The sequence below is a fragment of the Molossus molossus genome, unplaced genomic scaffold (assembly GCF_014108415.1).
Source record: "Molossus molossus isolate mMolMol1 unplaced genomic scaffold, mMolMol1.p scaffold_m16_p_13, whole genome shotgun sequence".
In the NCBI taxonomy this organism is placed as follows: domain Eukaryota; kingdom Metazoa; phylum Chordata; class Mammalia; order Chiroptera; family Molossidae; genus Molossus; species Molossus molossus.
Genome location: NW_023425348.1, coordinates 65,823,628 through 65,846,488, shown reverse-complemented (window position 1 = coordinate 65,846,488; position 22,861 = coordinate 65,823,628). Strand labels below are relative to the sequence as shown.

The 22,861-nt window shown below is 38.5% G+C and overlaps 1 protein-coding gene across 1 annotated transcript in view; it reads right to left on the bottom strand.

Annotated features, from left to right (window-relative positions):
• The window catches only part of LUZP2 (leucine zipper protein 2), a 399,750-nt gene that overhangs the window by 181,113 nt on the left and 195,776 nt on the right, over positions 1-22,861 (bottom strand). The window contains exon 3 of the mRNA XM_036259475.1: positions 2,876-2,993. Coding sequence (XP_036115368.1) covers positions 2,876-2,993 — 118 coding nt within the window. The remainder of the gene's footprint in view (positions 1-2,875; positions 2,994-22,861) is intronic.

Here is a 22,861-nt window from a genome sequence, read left to right as displayed (position 1 = left end):
GCATGGTATATGTCTTCACAAATTTTTCAATCTAATGCTAAAAACAGACAATTTTCATGTCATAAGATAAACATTCTGCTAGGGATATGGTGGGCTGAACTTCACATGAGAAAGGTCTTCCCTAAGATGACAGCTCTTATTAGGAAGCAGCCAATTAAAGAAGACCTGCTCATTTGGGAAGAGGAGATTCACATTAAAATACCAAGAAAATAGGCCAAGGAATTACCTATGGGGAAAAGTCACCCATACTGAGATTTAAAGTTCCAAGTGCATCATGGTCATATGACCTTGAGCAGATCACAAAAACAGGGATGAGAATTTTGAAGGGCCTACTGTAGTTAGTTAATGGGAAATTCAAAGGGGATAAGAGATATGTAAAAGCATTTGATGAAAAGTGTCATTTCAAAGTGAACGGGGTAAAGATTGTCCCAGGGGTGCTAGGACAACTGGTTGATCTTATCTAAATCATATTTCTACCATTTACTAAGTATATAAAATATACTCCAAAATTAATTTGGTAGCTGAGCAGCAATTAACAACTAATATAAACTAATTTATTGACCATCTGCTATACGCTGGACATTCTGAAGGAAAGCAAGATTTAAAAGGCAGGGGACTGTCTTCAATAATTTTTTTTTAAACCTGACTGATACTTCATTTTTTTCTTTATTGATTTTAGAGAGAGAGGAAGTGGGAGGGAAAGAGAGAGAGAAACATCAGTGAGAAAGAACATCGATTGGCCGCCTCCTGCATGTCCCCCACTGGGGATCTGGCCCACAACCTGGGCATGTGCCCTGACCAGGAATTGAACTGGCAACTGCTTGGTGCCTGGGTCGACACTCAACCACTGAGCCACACTGGCCAGACAAGAAATTTAAGATAAAAAATATAAAACATGAGATGCAGAAATAAAAAAAGGTAGATATGCAGTGGGTGTCAGCAAAGCTATTGAAATCAGAAGAGCTGGGTTGTACTTCAATACTATTTCCACAGCAATACTCAAAGAAATAGAATATAGTTCTTAAAAAATATTCCTGGTTCATTAAAAGACCCCAAAGGTTGACAGATCTACTAATTAATCAACATAATATTTATTGATTAACCTATATTACCATCCCATACAGATGCTATGATCACAGAGATGAACAAGACTTTCAAAGCTCCTGTCTTCATGAAGTCCCATTGGGGGAAAAAATATCTACAGTGGGCTATATAGTTATTCACTATGAATTTGAAACTTGAAATCACCATTTATTAGATGTATGACTTCAGGCAATTCCTGTGGTCTACATGAGTCTTGTTTCCCATTTTTACAAAGAGTGTAATTTTGTAGAGAGGTTGTTAAGGGGGTTTAATAAGATTTTTAAAAAATACCACTTTGACACAAAATAAACAAAAGGCTTCTGAAAAGTTGCAAGTACATTTAATGGTAAGATTGGTAGGTAGCCTTTCAAAAATGTAAGTCTATGAAATTATACATTTTTATCAAGCAATTTTCTAGATTGTAATTAGATATCTTAACTTAGGCTACTGGTATATAGAGACTGAGTTTCTTGGAAATATTGTGAACATTGACCACTCTTAGGCATTTCATCCTATGCTTGAAATAGTCTCAAAGTGCCAGGTGTTTCATGTCTTGAGGAGATGCAGGTATGTTGACTATTCTTTGTAGCCTCAAATAACAAGTGAATCACTACCTACCTAATGATAAAGTGCAGCTCCGGTGTCAGATTCCTGTGAAAATCAGTTTACATCCTAGGTAGTGGGTGGATTTTTGTTGTAGTTTGGGTTTTTTTTGCTGTTAGTTTTATGTTCTCAAGATATAACAACTTCTGTAACACGAGCTTGGGCATTGGGTTCAAATACTAGTTCTGCCACCTGACTACTTCTTTGCTCTTGATAGCTTATTAATCATTCTCTACCTCTGTTAAACTCAGCATAGTTGTCATGTGAAAATTAAATAAATAGTGAATAAGGAGTACCAAACACAAGACTTTGACCATATTCCATAAGCTGTAGTGTCTACTGACACCGTCATCATCATCATTACCGTCATCATCATGGGACTAGAAAGCTAAGGACAATGGTGACTCCATGTGGTTCTGAAACATGTTTCAGTGCAGTAACTAGCAGACAGACTCTGGAGCTAGAGTGCTTGCATTTAATCTCTGGCTGCCCCTGTGACATTCAAATATAAATCTTCTCAAAGCATGATTCCATGTGTGCAACCAGAAATACATGTTCACAGGACATACCTGATGAATATATTATGAAAATTAAATTCTCAATACAATGTTAAGCTAAATATTAAAATATGTTATCACCCATTTTAGAAAATTTTTCTTAACATATATAGATTTTGTCTTGTTTTTTTTTGTTTTTTTTTATTGAGATTTCACTGTATGTTAATACATTTTTAGAGATGATACCTTTCGAAGGCATTTACCCACTGTAGTGATGAGGTTTATTAAAGAATCTTCAGAATTAATCTTTGTGGAATTTAAATTCTTTTTTAGGAGACATACTGATATTAAATGAACTCTTCATCATAATTACTTTTCATCATTTCATAATATAAAACACACACACACACACAAGGGTTAAATTGATCTGAGAAGTAATGAGAAATCGATGGCTTTGCGAAGCACACAATTTTATCATTCCTAAATTTGCAAACTACAGATTCCCAGGCTGCATTGCAATTGCCATTTCCTTTCAAAGCTCATATGATAGTACATAATCACTTTTATGGTCAGCCCAGAAACATTCAAAACTGGTAAGAAATAAAATGAAGGAGTCTTTACATGTTAATCCACTGAGACAAATCAAAGGACTCTTCATCTTTGGCTGCTGGGAAAATTAGTTTTCATCTCACCTGAAGGTTGACTTTAATTCCATCAAGTTCTCTTGATGTCTTTGTGAGCTGACGGAGGATGGTGCTTCGCTCCTGAAAGACTTGTTTCAGCTGCTTTTGTAGCTCCTCGTAGTCCTGTCTAACACGGAAAGAGAGGGCGTGAGAGCCCCTCAAGGCTTCCCCGTTGGTCATAATCACAAACCCTTCCGTTTAAAGAACAATCTAGAGTAACTGAAACCTTTATTATCAGGATGTTTTGTTTGTATTCTTTCATCAAGAAGGGAAAAATTGAAAAACCAAACAGTCTTATAACAAGGATTTCATTTTGCATTGAGGACTATCCCGGCTACAAGAGGTTCTAGAACAATCCTGTGCAACTTCTACATGTACAACATATTTTATCAGGTTTCTCTCAGGAAACACATATTTCCATACCAACACACTTCTTCAAAGATCCTTCAAGTTTTACAGCAAGAGCTATGATTTGTACCAGTGTCTCTCCAAGCCATAGACAGGTTTTGACATGGGGGTGGGGCAAATTTGGGAGTAGAACAGAATGTAAGGGCCTTGCTTCATCCCTGGTTTGTAGGACAGAAAGCCCATTGAACAGGCACCTTTTCCAAACATGTCTAAGAGTCTTAATTGCTATTAAAGAGATATTGAAAACAACAACAACAAAGTGTCTATGAAAATTAGTAACAACAGTGAACTTTGAGACTTCTTTACAATTACCAGTAAAAAAAAGACTTGTTTAGCCCTGGCCAGTTTGGCTCAGCGGTTAGAGCGTCTGCCTGCGGTCCGGAGAGACCCGGGTTCGGTTCCCGCTAAGGGCATGTACTTCGGTTGCAGTTTGTCCCCGGCCCTGGTTGGTCGTGTGGGTGGCAGCCACTCGATGGGTCCCTTCACATCGATGTTTCTCTCTCTCTCTCCCTTCCTCTCTCTCCCTCCCACTCTATCTGTACAAAAAATGGAAAAATATCCTTGGGTGAGGATAAAAAAAAAAAAAAAAAGACTTGTTTATATCAGTAGCATACATATATACAAACACAATTCTTTCATTTTTCTCATGTGATCTTTGCAATAAGACAGGTATTGTTAATTCTCATTTTTTAAAAAAGTGAGTTCTCATTAAAAAAGAAGTAAGTTACTACCCTAAAATTCTATTTAAGAAGTGAATGAGCGAGGGGTTTGTGTGTGTGTGTGTGTGTGTGTGTGTGTGTGTGTGTGTGACAGGGGAATGTGGACAAGGAAACATAATTACCAGTGCAGCTTAGAACTGTAACTGATTGCAGAAGGTTAAAATGGTTAATTGGAGCACATAGGGGATTGGCAGTCCAGGGAAAACTTCCTACAGAAAATAATATAAAATACACCAGCTGCTCCTTGAACGATAAGTAGATAAGTAGAAAGCAGCTATATTAAGGGGAAAGCACGTGTAAATTCTAATGAAAACAAGCTTGCTGAATGAAGAATAAAGTGCCTAAGTGTCAGATGCCTGGAGTCCTAATTAGGCAGTGAGAGGTTTACCTTTGAAATGAGAATGTGAAAAACATAAGCAAAATTATGCAAAACATAAGTAATGGTTTGGAGTTGGTGCATTGTTTTGAAAACAAGGGGAAGTAATTGAAGGGTTTTACAGGGAGTAACATTGTCTGATTTATATTTGGCGATTTTTCCCTGGTTAAAAACTAGAGTGAACTGGAGGAAGGGAAAACCTGGAGAAAGGAGTTAGTTAGGCCGGCAACAACCCAGGGAAAAGATCGAGGCTGCCTAAATTAGATTAGAAACAGTGGAGACAGGGAAGCTTGGATTGATTTCAGCAAAACATGCAAAATTGAATCAATAATATACAATTTAAAAGTATTTTGTCTGTGTTGGTTATGGAGAAAGAGTGGGAGGGCTTCTGTTATTAAGGATGACATGTTCCTGGCATAGACAATTGTCGGACACAGCCCTTCACTGAGAGAGAAGTCATAGAATCAATGGTTTTTTAATGTAAGTTGGGTTGACAAATTTAAATTCAAAACTTGGAGGAAAATGGCTCATTTTTAGTTTTTTAATCAGTAGAAAACACTGACCTCACTCAGATTGTTATGTGTTAAATGGAGCAACGTACGTAAAGCTTTGAACCCCTCGTGGGTAATTCATTTTTGAAATATATAAAATTTATTTTACTGATAACTCTGATGAATTTGTACTCTTTCTGCAGAATTCTAAAGGAATTGGATATTCCATTGGCCTTAGTGATGATAGAGGTGTGCCATCTACAACAGGTTTCTATTACAAGTCCTTGCTTTGGCTCATTTTTTAAATAGAAGTCTCAAGCACTCTTCACATTCTTCTTGTTTGAAGGAAATTAGAATGACCCACTGCTAAGAACTTTAATATTTGTTCCTGGTCCTGAGATTTTCACTAATGAACAGTAATCAGCCAGTAATCAGATGGTTATTAATGCCCCAGGTTTTCTTTAATCTCACTGGCAAAGTTAAATAATGAATGAATGATAAGGCTCATTTTCATTTAATTCTGATCATACAACTTTACTTTGTGTCTCAACTTGTTTCTCCTGAATGTGACAATATACCCGTCTCCAAAATTATCTTAAGTGATCATAATAAATCACAATGTTAGATATCATGCATTGACCATGTATTACATACAAGATGATGTTATATATATTTACTTATCTAATCTTCAGAACAACTCTATGAGATAAGCACTATATTAAGGCCACTATACAGCTGTAGAAACTGAGTCACAGGGATAGTAACTTTCAAGAACAGTTTTCTGTTAAGGAAGTGATATATCAGTTAGTCTTCCTTGCCAATGTCTTTGCCATTATGCTGTAAGAATATACTGAGTTGGTTAGGAGTTTATTGCAATTAAATGTTCACTGTACCCACCACAGAATTTATGTTATTGGGTACGCTTCTTCCTTCACTGGTATATAATGTTTACTGAGTGGATTTATTTGACATTTATTAGTTTACATTTAATAAAATTGTGAATAGCATTACCTTTTTTATTATTTATTATCATTTTTTTTTATCCTCACCCGAGGACATTTTTCCATTTTTTGGTCAGACAGAGTGGAGGGGAGAGAGAGGAAGAAGGAGAGAGAGGAAGAGAGAGAGAGAGAGAGAGAGAAACATCCATGTGAAAGGGACACATCGAGTGGCCGCCTCCCGCACAACCCAACTAGGGCTGGAGACAAACTGCAACCGAGGTACGTGCCCTTAGCGGGAACCGATCCCGGGTCTCTCCGGACCGCAGTCCGACGCCCTAACTGCTGAGCCAAACCAGCCAGGGCTTATTTATAATCATCTTTTAATTCCATTATCACATTTGGCCTTCAAATGACTTCATGAGAAAAAGAGAACCAATTTAAATGCCTCTATTTTCTGCTAAATGCACTGAGAACCATGAAGAGGATATAATTTATCAAGAAAATATAGCCAGAAGTATTAATAGCACCACTCTAGACTTAATCATTCAAGGTCCTTATAAAAGGCAAAAGCTTTTATAACCAATGTGAAACACTGGTTAGCATTTTATCAGACTTTCTTGCATTTACAAGTGAGTGCATATTTATATTCCAATGCATTTTATATTTTCCCATAACACACTATAAATATGATCCCTTCATTATGTTGTACAATTGTCTTATATTGCTTGGAGCTCTTTCCAGGTCTATACATATTAAAATCCATTACACATGTGTTTTAATATATTTTACCACAACATTTGGGGTGTTTTCAATTTTTCTTTCTCTTTTAAAAAGTAATCAAGTCCATATATGGGGGCATAAATATATTTTTCTAAAAATTTCTGTGACTTGTTTTCCTAAAAGTGGAAATATTTTACTCCAAAGTTAACATGTTAATTTTGATAGGTGCTAGTAAATTGGCTTTTTAGTCTGTACTTCTAAGTATATATTTATATTCTTCTCAACACATTCACCTGAGCTAGAATGTGTCTCTCTCTTATTTAACATTCCTTAATGACATAAGTAGAAAATATCTTTTTTCTGATATAATTTTCAATCACTGCATCAGAAAAATTGATTATACATATTTTCATAACTTTATCACTACCTGTATTTCTTCCTTGATAAATTATCTACGTATGCCTTTTACCCATTTATATTTGAGTTAGTTATTGTACTACACTCCTGAGGTTTCTGTAACCAGGTAACCACAGAATGGGTGGCTCAAACAACAGAACATTTTCTGTCTCACAATTCTAGAGGCTAGAAATCCAAAATCAAGTTGTTGGTAAAATTGATTCCTTAAAAGGCCTCTGGAGGAATGATCTAATGCAGGCCTCTCTCCTTGGCTTACAGATGTCTGACTTCCCCTATGTCTCTTCACAGTGTCTTCTGTGTGTGGCTCTGTGCCTAATTTTCCCTTTTTGTAAAATAAAATGTTTTTCTTTGTTGATATTAGAGAGAGAGGAAGGGAGAGGAGAGAGAGGGAAACATTGATGAGAGAGAACATCTATCTGCCACCTCCTGCATGCCCCCACAGGGGATTTGGCCCACAACCTGGACATGTGCCCTGATCAGGAATCAAACCAGTGACCTCTTGGTGCATGGTCGATGCTCAACCACTTAGTCACATCAGCCAGGTTAATTTTCCCTTTTTGTAAGGACTAGTCTTATTGGTTTAGAAGCCATTCTAACAACCTCATTTTAACTTGACGACTTCTATAAACACCCATCTCCAAACAATGTTACATCTCAGGTACCTAGGATTAGGACTATAATGTAAGAATTTTGGGGAGGATACAATTCAGCCCCTAACAGTTATTTAATGTATTGATGCATAGAAGCTCCTGCCCAGCATGGTTTTTAGTTCACTGTCATTTTATAGAAGATATTTTCCAAATCTGTTATTGACACTTAAATCTGCCAGACCTCAATTTCTTTCAAATATATATAGGTAGATAAATATTTTTCTTCATGGCATTTGGATGGCTCTTGCATAAGCAGATCTTCTCTACTCCAATACTGTTCTTTATTTTTAAATTTTTTTTTCCTTTATTTCAGAGAGTGAGGAAGTGAGTGAGAGAGAGAGAGAGAGAGAGAGAGAGAGAGAAAGAGAGAGAGAGAGATAGAAACATCGATGAGATAGAACATTGATTGGCCACCTCTTGCATGCTCCCCAATTGGGGATCTGGCCCACAACCCAGGCATGACCAGGAATTGAACCAGCAACCTCTTGGTGCTTGGGTCAATGCTCAACCACTGAGCCACACCAGCTGGACTCCAATACTGTTCTTTAAAAGTTTCTGTATGTTGCCCTGTCCAGTTTGGCTCAGCGGTTAGAGGGTCGGCCTGCAGTCCAGAGAGACCCAGGTTCGGATCCCACTAAGGGCATGTACCTCAGATGCAGTTTGTCCCCGGCCCTGGTTGGGTCATGTGGGTGGCAACCACTCGATGTGTCCCTTTCATGTCGATGTTTCTCTCTCTCTCTTCCTCCCACTCTATCTGAACAAAAAATGAAAAAATGTCCTCGGGTGAGGATAAAAAAAAAAAGTTTCTGTATGTTTATGAAAATATATTAATCGTTAATTGCTTCTGAGCTACCAAATTAATTCTGAAATAGATTTTATTTACTTAGTAAAAGGTAGAATTATGATTTAGATTAAGATCAACCAGTTGTCCTAGCACCACTGGGGACATTCTTTCTCCACTCCATTTTGAAATGACCCTTTTCTGATGTGCAAATTCATGTTTATGATATGTTTCGAATCCTCTCCTCTGACCTGTTGTTGATGAAGTCGCCTGTTGCAGTGCCGTAACGTGGTTTAATTATTACAACTGTGTGCTACATTTTTATATTTCCTTGATTTGCCCCCTCTTGTTTTTATTTGTAGTTTTATTGTACATCTCTATTTGTTTCTCCTCGTCAAATTTTAGAATCAGCTTGTCAATTTCATAGCAACTCCTACAGGGAATTTAATTGAAACTGCATTCCTATTATAATCTAGGAAAACAGACAACACTAGGGCATCTTCTAATCTCAAACACGGAGTGTCTCAGATATTGGTCTACTGCTTTTATAGCATTTAGTGATAGTCTACAGTTACTTCACAGAGTTCTTATTTCTTGTTACATGTATTGCTGTTGCCGTGGATGGATTTTTCCATTCAATTGTCTACATGGATATTGCTAGTTTCTTTTAAAGCTATTGACTCTCTACGTTGATCTTGATTCCAGCTATCTTATCTTATTAGTTGCTACAGTTATTCAGTTTATTTGTTTTACTTTTTAAAGTAGGAAGTGCTATTTTCTTTGAATAATACCAACCATCTTTTTTTCTAATACTTACAGCTTCTCTTTCTTTCTCTTTTCCCTTGGTTGATTTTACTGGCTAAGACCTCCATAACAATCTGGTCTATGGCTTTAAGAGAGACAAATTAATTGTTTTTCATCACTGAGTAAAACATATACAAATGTTTGCTGCAGTTTTCTGGTGATATCATTTTTCCTCAGGCCATTTTTTACATACAAATTTTATTTGGCTATAACACTCATGCAGAAAAAAGCACAATCCCAAGGACATTCTTCATGAGCTACCACAAACTAAATATATTAATTTTTTTCTTTTACAAATAGAAAAGTCACTTTAGAAGCTTTTCTTTTACCTTATCCATTTATTACCTTTACTTTTCTCCCCAAATGTAACCAATATTTTGACTAATATTGCTTTATAATCATTTGCCTATGTTTGAAATTATACAAAGAGAATCACTAAATATGTCTTCTTTTGTGTTTGATTTGTTTCATGCAACATGATGTTTGTGAAACTCTTCCACACCGTGTAGAGAAACAGCTTGTTAATTATTATTGCTGCTTAACATAGAAGTGAATAATTATACTGCAGTGCAGCTAGTGTTGACAGCCATGATTTTTTTTTTTTTTTTTAATTCTCATCCGAGGATATTTTTCCATTTTTGTACAGATAGAGTGGAAGGGAGAGAGAGGAAGAGAGACAGAGAGAGAAACATCGACGTGAAAGAGACACGTCGAGTGGCTGCCACCCGCACGAACAACCAGGGCCGGGGACAAACTGCAACCAAAGTATGTGCCCTTAGCGGGAACTGAACCCGGGTCTCTCTGGACCGCAGGCCGACGCTCTAACCGCTGAGCCAAACCGGCCAGGGCGACAGCCATGATTTTTATATGCCTTGTATTTAACATATAAATACATGTATCCTGGTTATATATCTAAGAATAGAAGTGCTGCCCTGGCCGGTTTGGCTCAGCGGTTAAAGCATTGGCCCGCAGTCCAGAGAGACCTGGTTTTGGTTCCCGCTAAGGGCATATACCTTGGTTGTGGTTTGTCCCTGGCCCCAGTTGGGGTTGTGCGGGTGGCAACCAGTCCATGTGTCTCTCTCACGTCGATGTTTCTCTCTCTCTTCCTCCCTCCCTCCCTCCCGTTCTATCTGAAGATAAATGCAAAAAAATGTCCTCGGGTTAGGATAAAAAAAAACACATAAAAAAACAAGAATGAAAGTACTCCATTATAGGGCATGCTTTTGTTAAACTTGAATAAATAACTGTACTGCTAAAGAATTTGCCAATCCAGTTGTAGAGCAGGAGAGGTGGAGAATTCCAGTTCTTTCCTATGCTTATCAATACTGGTATTACATTTTTAAAAACATTTTAGTCATCCTAGTAGAAGTGTAATATATCTCATTTTAGCTGTAATTTACATTTTACTGGTGACTCATAAAGTAAACACTTTAAAAAATATGATACTGTTACAGGAGAAATCAATGGGCCAGATTTCCCTAAGACTCATGGGAGTGGGGCTCTTGACATCTTCAGAAAAGGAATTTTCTAAGACTCGCACAGGAGAATCAATGGTTTTTATTCATGTGAAATTATATCCCTTGGGTTGCAAAGCCCCAGTTCCCTTAACCCAGGCCTGTAGAGGGGGAAGCTGTGGGTTTAGCAAAGCTAGAAGCAGGGCCAGTGTCCAGAGTTTCCTTTCCATGTTGCAGCCAGGTCCGGTGCAGGATCAGGCTAGATTCAGTCCATCAGTCCACTGTATGGGTTCCACATGGTCAAGAGCCATGTGGGCAAAAATGCAGGGCATCGGAGCCAGGAAGCCAGGAGTCCAGCACAGGCAGCGAGAGAGAGAACCAAGACAGGGAACTTCCTTTGTTCGGAAGTTTAAATAGTCAGGTTCCATGCCCGGGCAGTAGCCACACCTGTTCTGGCCACTGACTTGTTCCCAGCTGTAACTGACAGGTAAGCATCCCTCCATATCATCCAGACCCTTCCCATAGTGGTCTGTGGGGAGCTACAGCTTTCATACAAATTTACACTTGTATTTAACATATAAATACATGTATCCTGGTTATATATCTAAGAATAGAAGTGCTGCCCTGGCCGGTTTGGTTCAGCGGTTAAAGCATCGGCCCTCAGTCCAGAGAGACCTGGGTTTGGTTCCCACTAAGGGCATATACCTTGGTATATGGAAAGTGTAAACTACAGCTTTCTGACAAAGCCGTATAAATGGCATGCCTAAATTATCTAGTCTTCCCTTTATTCCTTTCCTGTTAAATTGTAACCAGATTATTTTAATGGTATCAATATTTACACATTATTTTTATAAACAGCTGTTTATATCTCTTGCTGTTTTTCTTGGTTTGCCTATTGTTTATTATTGATTCATAGGTGGTATTTATACCATTTGTCATGTTGCAGATAGGCAGAAGAGAAGTCCTCACACTATTCACTTGGTCATGTGACTCTCCAACAGAATGTTAGTGGACAGGACACATTAAAGACTTTAAATATAGTTTGTTTCCTTTCTCTTAGACTTTCGTCCTCCTGCTAATGGCTATGTAAAGAAATTCCCCCAAATAACTATTGTAGCTTCAGGCCTGTGTCAGAAAGAAAATATGTAGGACAAACCTCAATGTGATACATACTCTGAAGCAGAAACACTCCAATGACTCTTTAACCTGAGCTTGAGAAATAACATTTGTTATTGTCAGCATTAGGGTTCTAGAGTAATTTGTAATGAAGCAGTATCACAACCAAGCTTTGTCTCATAAATGCATTTGTTGAGATGATTACATACATTTTTTCTTTTATACTATTTATGGGCTAAATTACATTGATTCATTTCACATGTGTGATTAATGATTATGTTACATCAATCTTTTATTACTGAAATCATTCCTTCTGTTTATTATATATAATTCTGTTAGATGCAGTTTGCTAATATTTTGTTTAGAATTTTACATTTATTCTCACAGGATAAATTTATTTCTAGAGGTTCCTTCTCACTATATCCTTGTAAAGCTCGCCCTCTAGATTATGCCTGGCCCATGAGACAAATTGGGAAGTATTCCCTCTTTTCCTATTACTTGAAAAAATTGGTGTAAGTTTGGTAATATTTCTTCTCTGAATGAATGGAATTAGCTTGTAAAATCTTCTAGTCTAAACTTCCCTTTGTGGGAAGGTATTTATTTATAGATTCAATGCTTTGATATGTAACCATTCAGATATCTTAATTGTTGCTGTGTCAATATTAGTCAGACATTATTTTTAGGGATTTTCCCATTTCATTTCATTTAGTGTATGATTCTGAGTGACAGCAATTTGGTTTGAGCTCAGCTGGGCAGTTCTCCTCTTGGCTGGGTTTACTCTTGTTTCTGTGATCACTTCCTGGTGAACTAAAAGGCTCTGTTTCTGGGCTGTCAGTCTGTCAGTGAAGGCAAATGGCCCATATGTCTCTCTTCATGCAGCAATCTAGCCGAGGTTCATTCATATTCCAGGCAAACCGGGTTCTAAGAGAATTAGCAGAAGTAAAGGAATATTTGGGGGGCTTAGGCTTGGAATTTGGATGGCATTATGTCTGCCAATTGTATGGGTCACAAAACAAGTCACAACTATAGGCCAGATTCAAGAGGCAGAGAAATACACTTTACTTCTTGAAGGAAAAAAGCTTGAAAGTCATATTGCAAATGAGCATGTATATAAAGAGAAGAATGACCATGGTCATATCTGCAAATGATCTGTTACATAGTTCCGCACGCTGGGGCAGCAATCTGCACGTCGGTTCTCAGAGGTGGGCCCTGCGTGTATCTACCGCCTTATCCCGTGGTAGTTCTCCAAGGCCTTCAAAAAAAAATTTTTTTTTCAGCTTTTCCACTGGCCTCAACACTGTTTGACAACAAATGTGTCCAATTTCACTAAAGATGAGAGTTTTGGAACCATCTTAAGACAATAACTAAATCGAAGCACTTCTCTCTTCCATCTCTGAATACTTGAGCAGTTCTATTTGCAGCTACCCAGTCTGGCTGTCCTGTTCCAGCCCTCATGATCTGAATATTTATTGCACTATAGTAACTGATTTTTAAAAAAATTTGTCTCTCCAATTCATTAAATGCATTGCTTTCTTTCTTTCTTTTTTTTTTTTAATTGATTTTTTAGAGAGAGAGGAAAGGAGAGAGAGAGAAACATCAATGTAAGAGAGAAACATCGATTGTCTGCCTCCTGTACGTCCCCTACTGGGGATGGAGCCCACATCCTGGGCATATGCCCTGACTGATAATTGAACTAGGACCTCTCAGTCCATGGGACGATGCTCAGTCCATTGAGCCACACCGCTGGGCTAATGCACTGATTTCTAATTAGACTTCAAGTTTTATTTGGATCATGCCCTAGCCTGTTTCGCTCAGTGGTTAGATTTCCAGTCAAGGGCATGACCTGGGTTACAGGTTTGATCCCAGACCCCAGTGGGGGTCGTGTGGGAGGCAACCAATCAATGTGCCTCTCACACTGATGTTTTTCTCTCTCTCTCCCTTCCACTCTATCTAGAAAGCAACGGAAAAATGTCTGCAGGTGAGGATTAAAAAAAAAGTTTTATTTGGATCAATATATAGTTCAAAGAATCAGTGGTTTCTTTATTGATGTCAAGATCAAAGCTGTCTTTCCCCTGGCTTGAAACTATCTTTATTTTCCTTCAGTATTTTTTTGTTTGGTTTCCTCTCTTCCCTCTTACATGTCTTATATTTGGTTAATTATCAACTAAAAAGAGTTTTGTGAAAATATTTAAATGTGGTTTTGTTTATTTTCATTTGTATAAATTAATAGAAACTGAAATTAAAATAAATCTCCTGAGTAATCATATATTAAATTCTTCCTAATAGCCAAGACCTTCAAAAACCATCATACTCTACACAGTCTTACCACTTTTGACTTCACAACATAAAACCTCCATATACGTGAAACTAGTCTCCTCATACCTCCTCTTCCTGTCAAGGTTTTCTCTCTTCAACTCTCTTCAAAGCTTTATGTTGTATTAATAGTATATTATTTTTGTATGTGTCTCATGGCGAAACTGAAATCTTTGCATGAATGTTGTCTACTACCATGTTTGTGTAGCAGAGCATTTTATACTGACAATACTGAACTGCACCTGAGCCCTGTGCTGCTGGAAATAATCAGTAGTTAGGAAGTCACCGTCCACTCCACGCCCCCCAATTTTATGTTCTGGGAAAGGCCTACTGCAAAGAGCCATTCTTCTCATATGCCCTATATAAACCCACAAATGACCCCCTTCTTTATCTGTGACAGAGTCAGACACAAACCCTCCAAATTTCCATTCTCATAAATGATTAGCTGAATGGTTAGTTTGCACTTACAATCTGGACACAAGGACTGCTAACTGCATCTGACCAAGTTATTGTCAGACTTCTCTCCTTCTCCCAGGCCCTTGAAGGTTGTTCCTCCTTGACCTTAAATTAGGACTGGGAGCTTAAGTAAGTATGGGAATATGGAACACCATATACCACCTCTTCTAAGCCTTAACAAGTCCTTCTGAGACTCAGGTGCTGGTAAGAAAATATTTCCTAACTACTTGATTGATCGCACCATCTGCCCACCCCAGTTCCCCTTCCCACTTCTTTCTATTTAAAAAAAATCCTTTTCTGCCTTCATTCTAAGGTGCTTAAAGATTTAATGGTTAAAGCATTCTTATTGCAACATATTTTTGAATAAACGATTTCCTGAAGTCCAGATTGTTTTTATTTAATAGCACATTGTGAGGTGCCTAATAAATGTAGGTTGGCTGAATAACTTTTCACTTCTAGCTTTTGCTTAAACTCTTACATTAGCCTGGAGTGCCTTTTTAACTCCTCTGTCAATCTAGACAGAAAAATTACCTTATCTCACTTCCTGCTGGAAATATCCTCCTTGAACTATATAGTTTGTTTTCTGAATTTCCACATCATATAGTCAGTCTACGTCTTCATGTTATAATTAATTATTAGAGTATTTTTATAAAGCCTTTATAAAAGAATGAGTGCTTGAAACCATGCATCTCCTCCCTTTTTCCCTAATAATTATTATTTAATTTGATGCTTAATTGTTTTAGATTGGGCTTTGTTCTGCGTGAATGTGTCCCCATCATTCTTGACCCCTCCTTACCCTTTGGGTTCCTTTGATGTTCTGCCATACCAACATTTCTCAGTGTTTATTCTGAATGCAGACACAGTGAAATCAATGATGCTTATCAGAGAGTAGCCTTTTAATGTTTCAACTTCATTTTAATTGTTTTCTAGTTTTTGTTTTAAATAACAAAAATCCTATAAGAGTGTGTCAAATGCCTCCAAATTTAAACCTTGTAAAATTCAAAGCCCTGGGGTAGTTCTCTGAGATCTCAGGTTTGCTTTCCCCAAAACTGAACAGCAGTAATTGCAGAAACACATACTTTCTATTCAACCTGTTTGCATCATTTCTACCTATAGCTAAAGAATCATTTATTATAGCAGCCATAACTATAGTTTCACATTATTTATTCTTCAAAAATATCTAATATGTATTGTGCACAAGTACATGTCAGACACACAGCAGACATTTTATATATATATATATATATATATATATATATAATTGATTCTTATAATCATCTGGAAATATAAGTGACATTATATCTATTTCACAAGCAAGAAAGTAGAGATTCAGAGTTATTTGTCTCTAAGGTCACACAAATAGTAAATGACTTTAGTGTCTTCTACCCTACATATCTTTGATGACAAAATACTGCATTTTGTGGTCTTCCTGTAATAAATGAACCCAGCAAATAATTGCTTGGTACCTCTCTATATAGGAATATTTGAAAAAAAGTATAAACATTAGTAATACATTATACCTATTTAGGGAGCTTGCAATGTAGAGGGAAAGTGGAACACACATGGAAACGAGAATAACATATGGCAAAATGTGATCCGGAAAGATCAACTTCACATTAAACAATCGTGAAAAATGTTATGAAAGAAAAAATATTTCTCTTGGGCCCTGAATGGTGAATAGGATTATTAAATGCAGTAAGGAAAAAGGGTATTCTAAGCAGAGGGAAAAACATAAGTAATGACCATGCATTTGCTGAGTGCACATAAATCTCAAATGAGCAAGTAATATAGTCCCAATTGCCTATGGGGCACTCGTAAGACTTTTGGGTCAAATCCGAAGAAGTTGGTAAGATTCAAATTGTCAAAACTCTTGAATACCATGCTCAGGAGTTTTCAACAATTTCTGTGGAAAATTTACTGCTCTGTGAATTTCCAAGAAAGGTATATTTAGGAACAGGTAATAGATTTCTAGCTCAAAAGCATATCAAACAGAAGAAAAATTTAAATTATCCTCCCCCTACTTGTCATAGCTATTCCAAAGTGTAGATTCTTATTTATTCATAGGCAAGAAGATTGAATGAGTGACTTTTACTTGGTTTGCGCAGGGCATTAAATTGGTGACTACAGGGAATTGTATCCTGGGAAACATTTGCAATCCCTGCCCTCAGAAAATTTAAGAGAACTGTAAAGTTCCTCTGAATCTTGGCACAAAGGTCATGGATTATTTTTTAAAGAGGCATCTGTGATATTTAAGAAGAAACCAAAATTCTGCCACCCTGAAGCTGCTTTTTGAGATATTGATCCTAAGCTGTTGATTAAGAAACAAAAGACTCAGAATTTCTGACCCTCCTTGCTTCTCATGCCCAAGAGATTCAAGACTCAGAAACCTGCTTCAGGGAGGAGACCTTAGGACGCTGGCTTAGCCTAATTTGAATAAAGTATGGTAAACAAGAGGGCTACAGGCAGGTGCCTCTTATCTAAATGCCCCTGTATACCATCATTTCTGAGTTACCTAGCAAGGATTTCCCTGCCATGTGTGATAGTTGACAGTCTTTTCTCTGTATCTATGAATCTGTTTCTATTTTGTTTCTTAGTTTATTTTGTTCATTAGATTCTGATACCATTGTAATTAGCTAGTGATTAGTAATAGCAAAGGAGCAAAGGCAAGGCTAGACATTATAGGCAAGTCATTTGGGCAGCTTCACCAGGAAGCTGAAATTTCACACTCCCCAGGGAACACTGGCCTATTTCCTGCGAAACACTGGGGGAATGGGGAATAGACAAAGGTAAAATAGATGCATGCCCTGTAAAGTTGGGGGACCAGGGAAGGTACCTGCCTGTCAATCAAACCTGAGGACAGAGATGGTTGGCCAGAATGGGGGTGACCACTGCAAGTGTGCAAAACTTTGGGAATACATAATCCCCTAAACCAAAGAAGTCCCTGTCTTGGCTCTCTTGTTGCTCGTGTTGCACTTGACTCTGGGCTTGTGGGCCTCGTTTTCTCCTGCTTCTCTGCATGTGTCCATGTGGTCCATGGCCATGTGGACCCCACACACAATGGACTGATGGACTGAAGTGGGAAACACACGCTAAGCTAGCCTGGTGCTGGACTGGACCTGCCTCCAACATGGAAAGGAAACTGTGGACACTGGCTCTGAATTTAGCTCTACTGAAGCCCCAGCTACACTTACTTCTTCTATGACTGGACAAAGGGAGATGAGACTTTGGAAATCCAGGGGCGTAATTCCACAAAAAGAAAGCTTTCGACTATACCTCATCCTCCCATGGGGGCCTCCAGAGTGTCTTATTCCAGTGGTACCCCAAGAACCCCAGCCCCATGAGCAACAGGGAGACACGAGGCCCTCACCTTTCTGATAACAATTCCACATATAAGTGAAATCATATGGTACCTGTCTTTCTCCGACTGGCTTATTTCACTTGGCATAATACTCTCCAGGTCCATCCATGCTGTCACAAAAAAGATAAGATTTCGAGAAGTTTATTTTTCCTTTGGATAAAGCCAGTTAACTAATGAATTTAGAAAGAATTACGTGTGTTGGTACTGTGGAGTCTTCTTACTTGAGAATGGTTGATTTATAAATTGAGAAAATGTCCCTAACAGGCTGTATCTGCTGGGCTATGAAAAGGTAAGATCTCTTTCTGACCTTGCCAACTTTCACCAACTTGCCTGCAATGCACACTACACCTGTAGTTTCTTAACTTCTTAAAATAGGAAAGTGACAGTGAGAGACAGAATTTTATAATAATTATGTCTGTCATTCACTGAGTATATGCCTTGGAAGAAGGGTGAGACAGGAGACATCGTATCTCTTATAATGTAGGCATGATTCCATGATGAATGCAATGTTTTTCCCCTATAAATTTTTAAAATTAAATTTATTGATATAACATTGGTTAATAATATTACGTAAACTTCAGGTGTACAACTTTATAATACAATATTTGTATACTCTATTGTGTGTTCACCACCTGAAGTCTAGACTACTTCCATAAACATATATTTGACCCACTTTTTACTCTCTTTGTATTCTCCCCAGCCTGGATGTGATTTTTTTTTTAAATTCTCACCTGAGGATATTTTTCCATTGATTTTTAGATAGAGTGGGAGGGAAGTTGGGAGGGAGGAAGAGAGAAACATCAATGTGAGAGAGACACATCGATTGGTTACCTCCCACACAACACCACCTGGGGCTGGGGATTGAACCCTCAACTGAGGTATGTGCCCTTGACTGGGAATCAAACCCACAGGTCTTCATTCCACCAGCCAAAGCTCTAACTTCTGAGCCAAGCCAACCAAGACTAGATGTGATTTTTAAAATGTGTTTATTGACTTTTTTTAGAGAGAGAGGAAGGAAGAGAGAGATGAAAACATCGACGTGAGAGAGATACATCGATGCCTCTTGCATGCCCCCTACTAAAGATTGAGCCCACAACCCGGGCATGTTCCCGGACTGAGACGCGAACCAGGACCTCTCATTCCATGGGACAACACTCAGTCCACTGAGCCACACTAGCCACCCTGGATGTGATTTTTTAATTTAATTTATTTTTTTTATCCTCACCAGAGGACATTTTTTTCCATTATTTTGTTCAGATAGAGTGGGAGGAAAAGAGAGAGAAAGATCGACGTGAAAGGGACACAGTGAGTGGCTGCCTCCTGCACGATCCAACCAGGGCCAGGGACAAACTGCAACTGAGTATGTGCCCTTAGCGGGAACTGAACCCCGGTCTCTCTGGATTGCAGGCCGACGCTTTAACCTCTGAGCCAAACTGGCCAGGGCTGGATGTGATTTTTTAAAGAAAAACCTCCTTCCTTCACAGTAACATGGTCTTAAATAAAAGACTTTGAGTTGATCTGATGCTCTACCAAAAAGATACCAATCTTTTCCAAATCTGAAATTATATATATAATTTCCATTGACTAATTGATAGAGGCATCCTATCTTCATAGAGTTTTCAGGAATGTTTAAAGGTAATTTTGCCTTACATCCTGACTTTAGAATTCAAATGCTAATCTCCATTATGACAGCTCACAAGCAGTGGTTCTTCTTACACTTTTCCTTATCAGCCTCTTTGATACTCTCATGAAAATATGACCACTCTAGAAAAATGTTCACATACTTATAAAATAAAATGTTACATGATATTCCACAGGACACACAAATCTCTGAAGGACATGGACACGGATGCAGCATACATATATGCTAAAGCTGCAGTCTCTCGTGAAGACTCTGTTCTACAAATAGAGAGTCCTTAGGGATCTTTAGTTACTTTGTTTTTTCAAACACTGTTTTCAGACATAACATGACTCTTAGAGTCAGTGATGACTTAAGCTTAAGAGTGGCCAAATGTTTCCAAATATTTTGTCAATGGTAGGTTCAGAAAGATTCTCTCTGCAGAGAATCTAGAAGTTTGTGACATGCTGGAAGAAAAAATCCAAGGAGGGACACTGGTCTCAGTTTGTCCTAAATTATCTAAATACATATATTACATTATCAGATATCACTAGATGTTTAAATGCAGTTGGAATTCTAGCTTGTCTATATTCCTTTGAAGGGCTTGAAGCTATTTTATTTGATCCCCCCACACCAACGCATCATTACTTTTTGTTTTGTTCTGTTTTGTCTTTCTTTTAATCCTCATCTGAGGATATTTTTCCATGGTTTTCATAAAGTGGAAGGGAGGGAGGGAGAGAGAGAGAAACACCGATGTGAGAGAGACACATCAATCAGCTGACTCCCACATGACCCTGACCAGGGCCAGGGATGGAACCTGAAACCCTGGCACATGCTCTTGACTGGAAATAGAACTTGTGATTCTTTGGTCCATTGGCCGACACTGTAACTGCTGAGCCAAACTGGTCAGGGCTATCCTTACTTCCTTATTCAAGATGATTAAGCACACTTGCTGTTTTCATATATATATATATATATATATATATTTTTTAACTAGTTTTTGAGCTATGTCTGAAAACCAGAAAGGGCTAAAATATAGTTCCTGTAGTCATGGAATTCTTAGTCTAAAATATGGTAAGTACAAATATATAATTGCAATAATATGTGATAAATTTATGCTAAAGACGTTTATCAAGTTCAGTGGTAGTGAGAGGGTGGTTTGTACTCTTACTGGATAATTCAAGTAGTAGAAATCCTTTCTGATTAAGGAAAGCCATACCAGAAAAAACAATGGCTAGGTTACTTTCAAAAGGCAGTAGACAATTTCAGAGGGGCATGCTATAGTATTTTTATCAGTGTAAGTGGAGTTCTTGGGGTGCCAGGAGGAAAAGAAGTTCCTGAGGCCTCCACAGGGGGATGATGTTTCATGGAAAGCTTTATGGATGTTGTAAGATTAAGGGAGTCCTTCAAGGTCCCATTGCAGTCTGTCCTGCCATGGAAGAAGTCCAACCTTGTCTTCAGCAGGGCCAAAGTTAAGGCCACTGCCCAGAATTTTTGTTCCATATATAGAGTTCAGTCCAGTCCAGCATCTAGATAGCCTAACTTGTGTTCCCAGATGCAGTCCAGTGTGTGTGGAGTCTGCACAGCCCTGGACCATGTCGTTGCTTAAGGCCACATAGACTTTGGGGAGAAAACACATAAACACTCAGGGCAAGTGCAGGGCACAGAGCCAGAAAGAGCTAGAATGAACAAGAGAGAGAACTCTTTATCTGGGGATTTTAACCGTCCAAATTTTCATATGCTTCTGATGGGGGTCCACTCCCTAGCATTGTATTGCTCCCCAGGATAGATTGACAGTCAAACACTTTCCGTACATCACTGCGCATGCACCCATCTCCCCCTTTGTTTGACCCATTCCCCCAGTGATCTACAGGGAATGGACAGGTGGTTCCCAGGGGAACATGAAGCTGCCCAGATGACCATGCTTATAATGCCTCGCCTTCCCTTTGCTCTCTTCCTATAATTAATATTAATAAATGAGCTAGTTATGATGATAACAGTATTGGCATGGAATATGAGATCATTAATCACAGAGAAAAAGAGCCTTGCCAATAAACGATCAATGTGTTTTTATTAACTTTATGTATCTATACAAAAATACATTTCACCAGGAGTAGAGGAATCTGTGGCTTTGCATTCTGCTTCATACCTGAAGTGAATCTTCTGCTCAGTGTTTCTGACTACGAGAAATTGTACTGATCCTGCAAGCCTCTTCGTCTGAGACTTCTCAGATCCTGCCATTCTGAAAATTGCTTGTAGTCAGACACTCTGAGGTTGTGTGTGTATGGTGGTGCTGGTGGAGGGGGGAAGGGGTATCTAAGGCATGCATGATATTCTGATTCTACAGAGGGAAACCTCCAAAGGCACTTTAAAATAATAACATCACCTTTTACGTACACTAATCTTTGCCTTTCGGGAGTTCTCAGTGGTTCAGATATCTCACCCCACTGATTTTTCACTCTCACTCTAGAAAACACAGGCAGAGGCCTATTGAAATGGTAAATGGGTCTGATCCCTGCAAATGATAATTATAGTTAACTTGGGGGCAAAAGAAAATCCTCTCACCAAAGGAGTAAGTTTCTATTACTTCCCCAGGTGGGAACATATAACAAGAGGATTGGACCCTGGCTATATTTCATCTTTTCATGTTCTAAGGCTCTGATAAAGCAGCAGCTAAGAGAGGCAGACACCAGAGATGCTATTTAATCCACAAGCTTTTCTCCATGCACTGACGGCTGGGGAACAGACAGAACCACTCGATCCTGCCCTCAGGTCCTTGCTCTCGCCTTCTAATTGCTTGCGCCAAGAAGAAAGGTGCACGCAACTCTGTGTGCGTTCCTATTCATCAGGAATCAGCGGTACCAAATAGTTACGCTTTAGTGGGAACACATCAGCACAGCAGGCTTCTATCTCAAAGGAGTTTTGTTTTTAATGATCTGGAAACTTCGAAATAAAATTCCTCAATCATCACTTCAGAGAAAGCATGATTTTGTACTAAGTATGAATAGGTGTGTGACAGCTAAAAAGTACAGATCCAATTGCAAAAACAGAATGTTTACCTCTCTCTTTAGCTTCCCTTTCCTGAGAGCTTCCTTTATATTTCAGCTGCAGTTTCATTTCCTGAACACTCTACTCAATCCTGTGTCTTTGTGTACATATTCTCTTCTCCCGGAAGGATGTTTAGACCCATTCTAACCAGATAAACTCTTCTTTTATCTTCCAGAATGTGCTAGATAGAGTTGGTTGCCCGACCATTAGCCACTTCCTTCTCTCTCCGCTGGCGGGCAGATGCAGACCACCCTCCCTCTTTGTACCCGTGCAAGGGCCGCACAGACACTTCCTCAGCCTCCGATGCAACAAGAGAAGAAGCCAT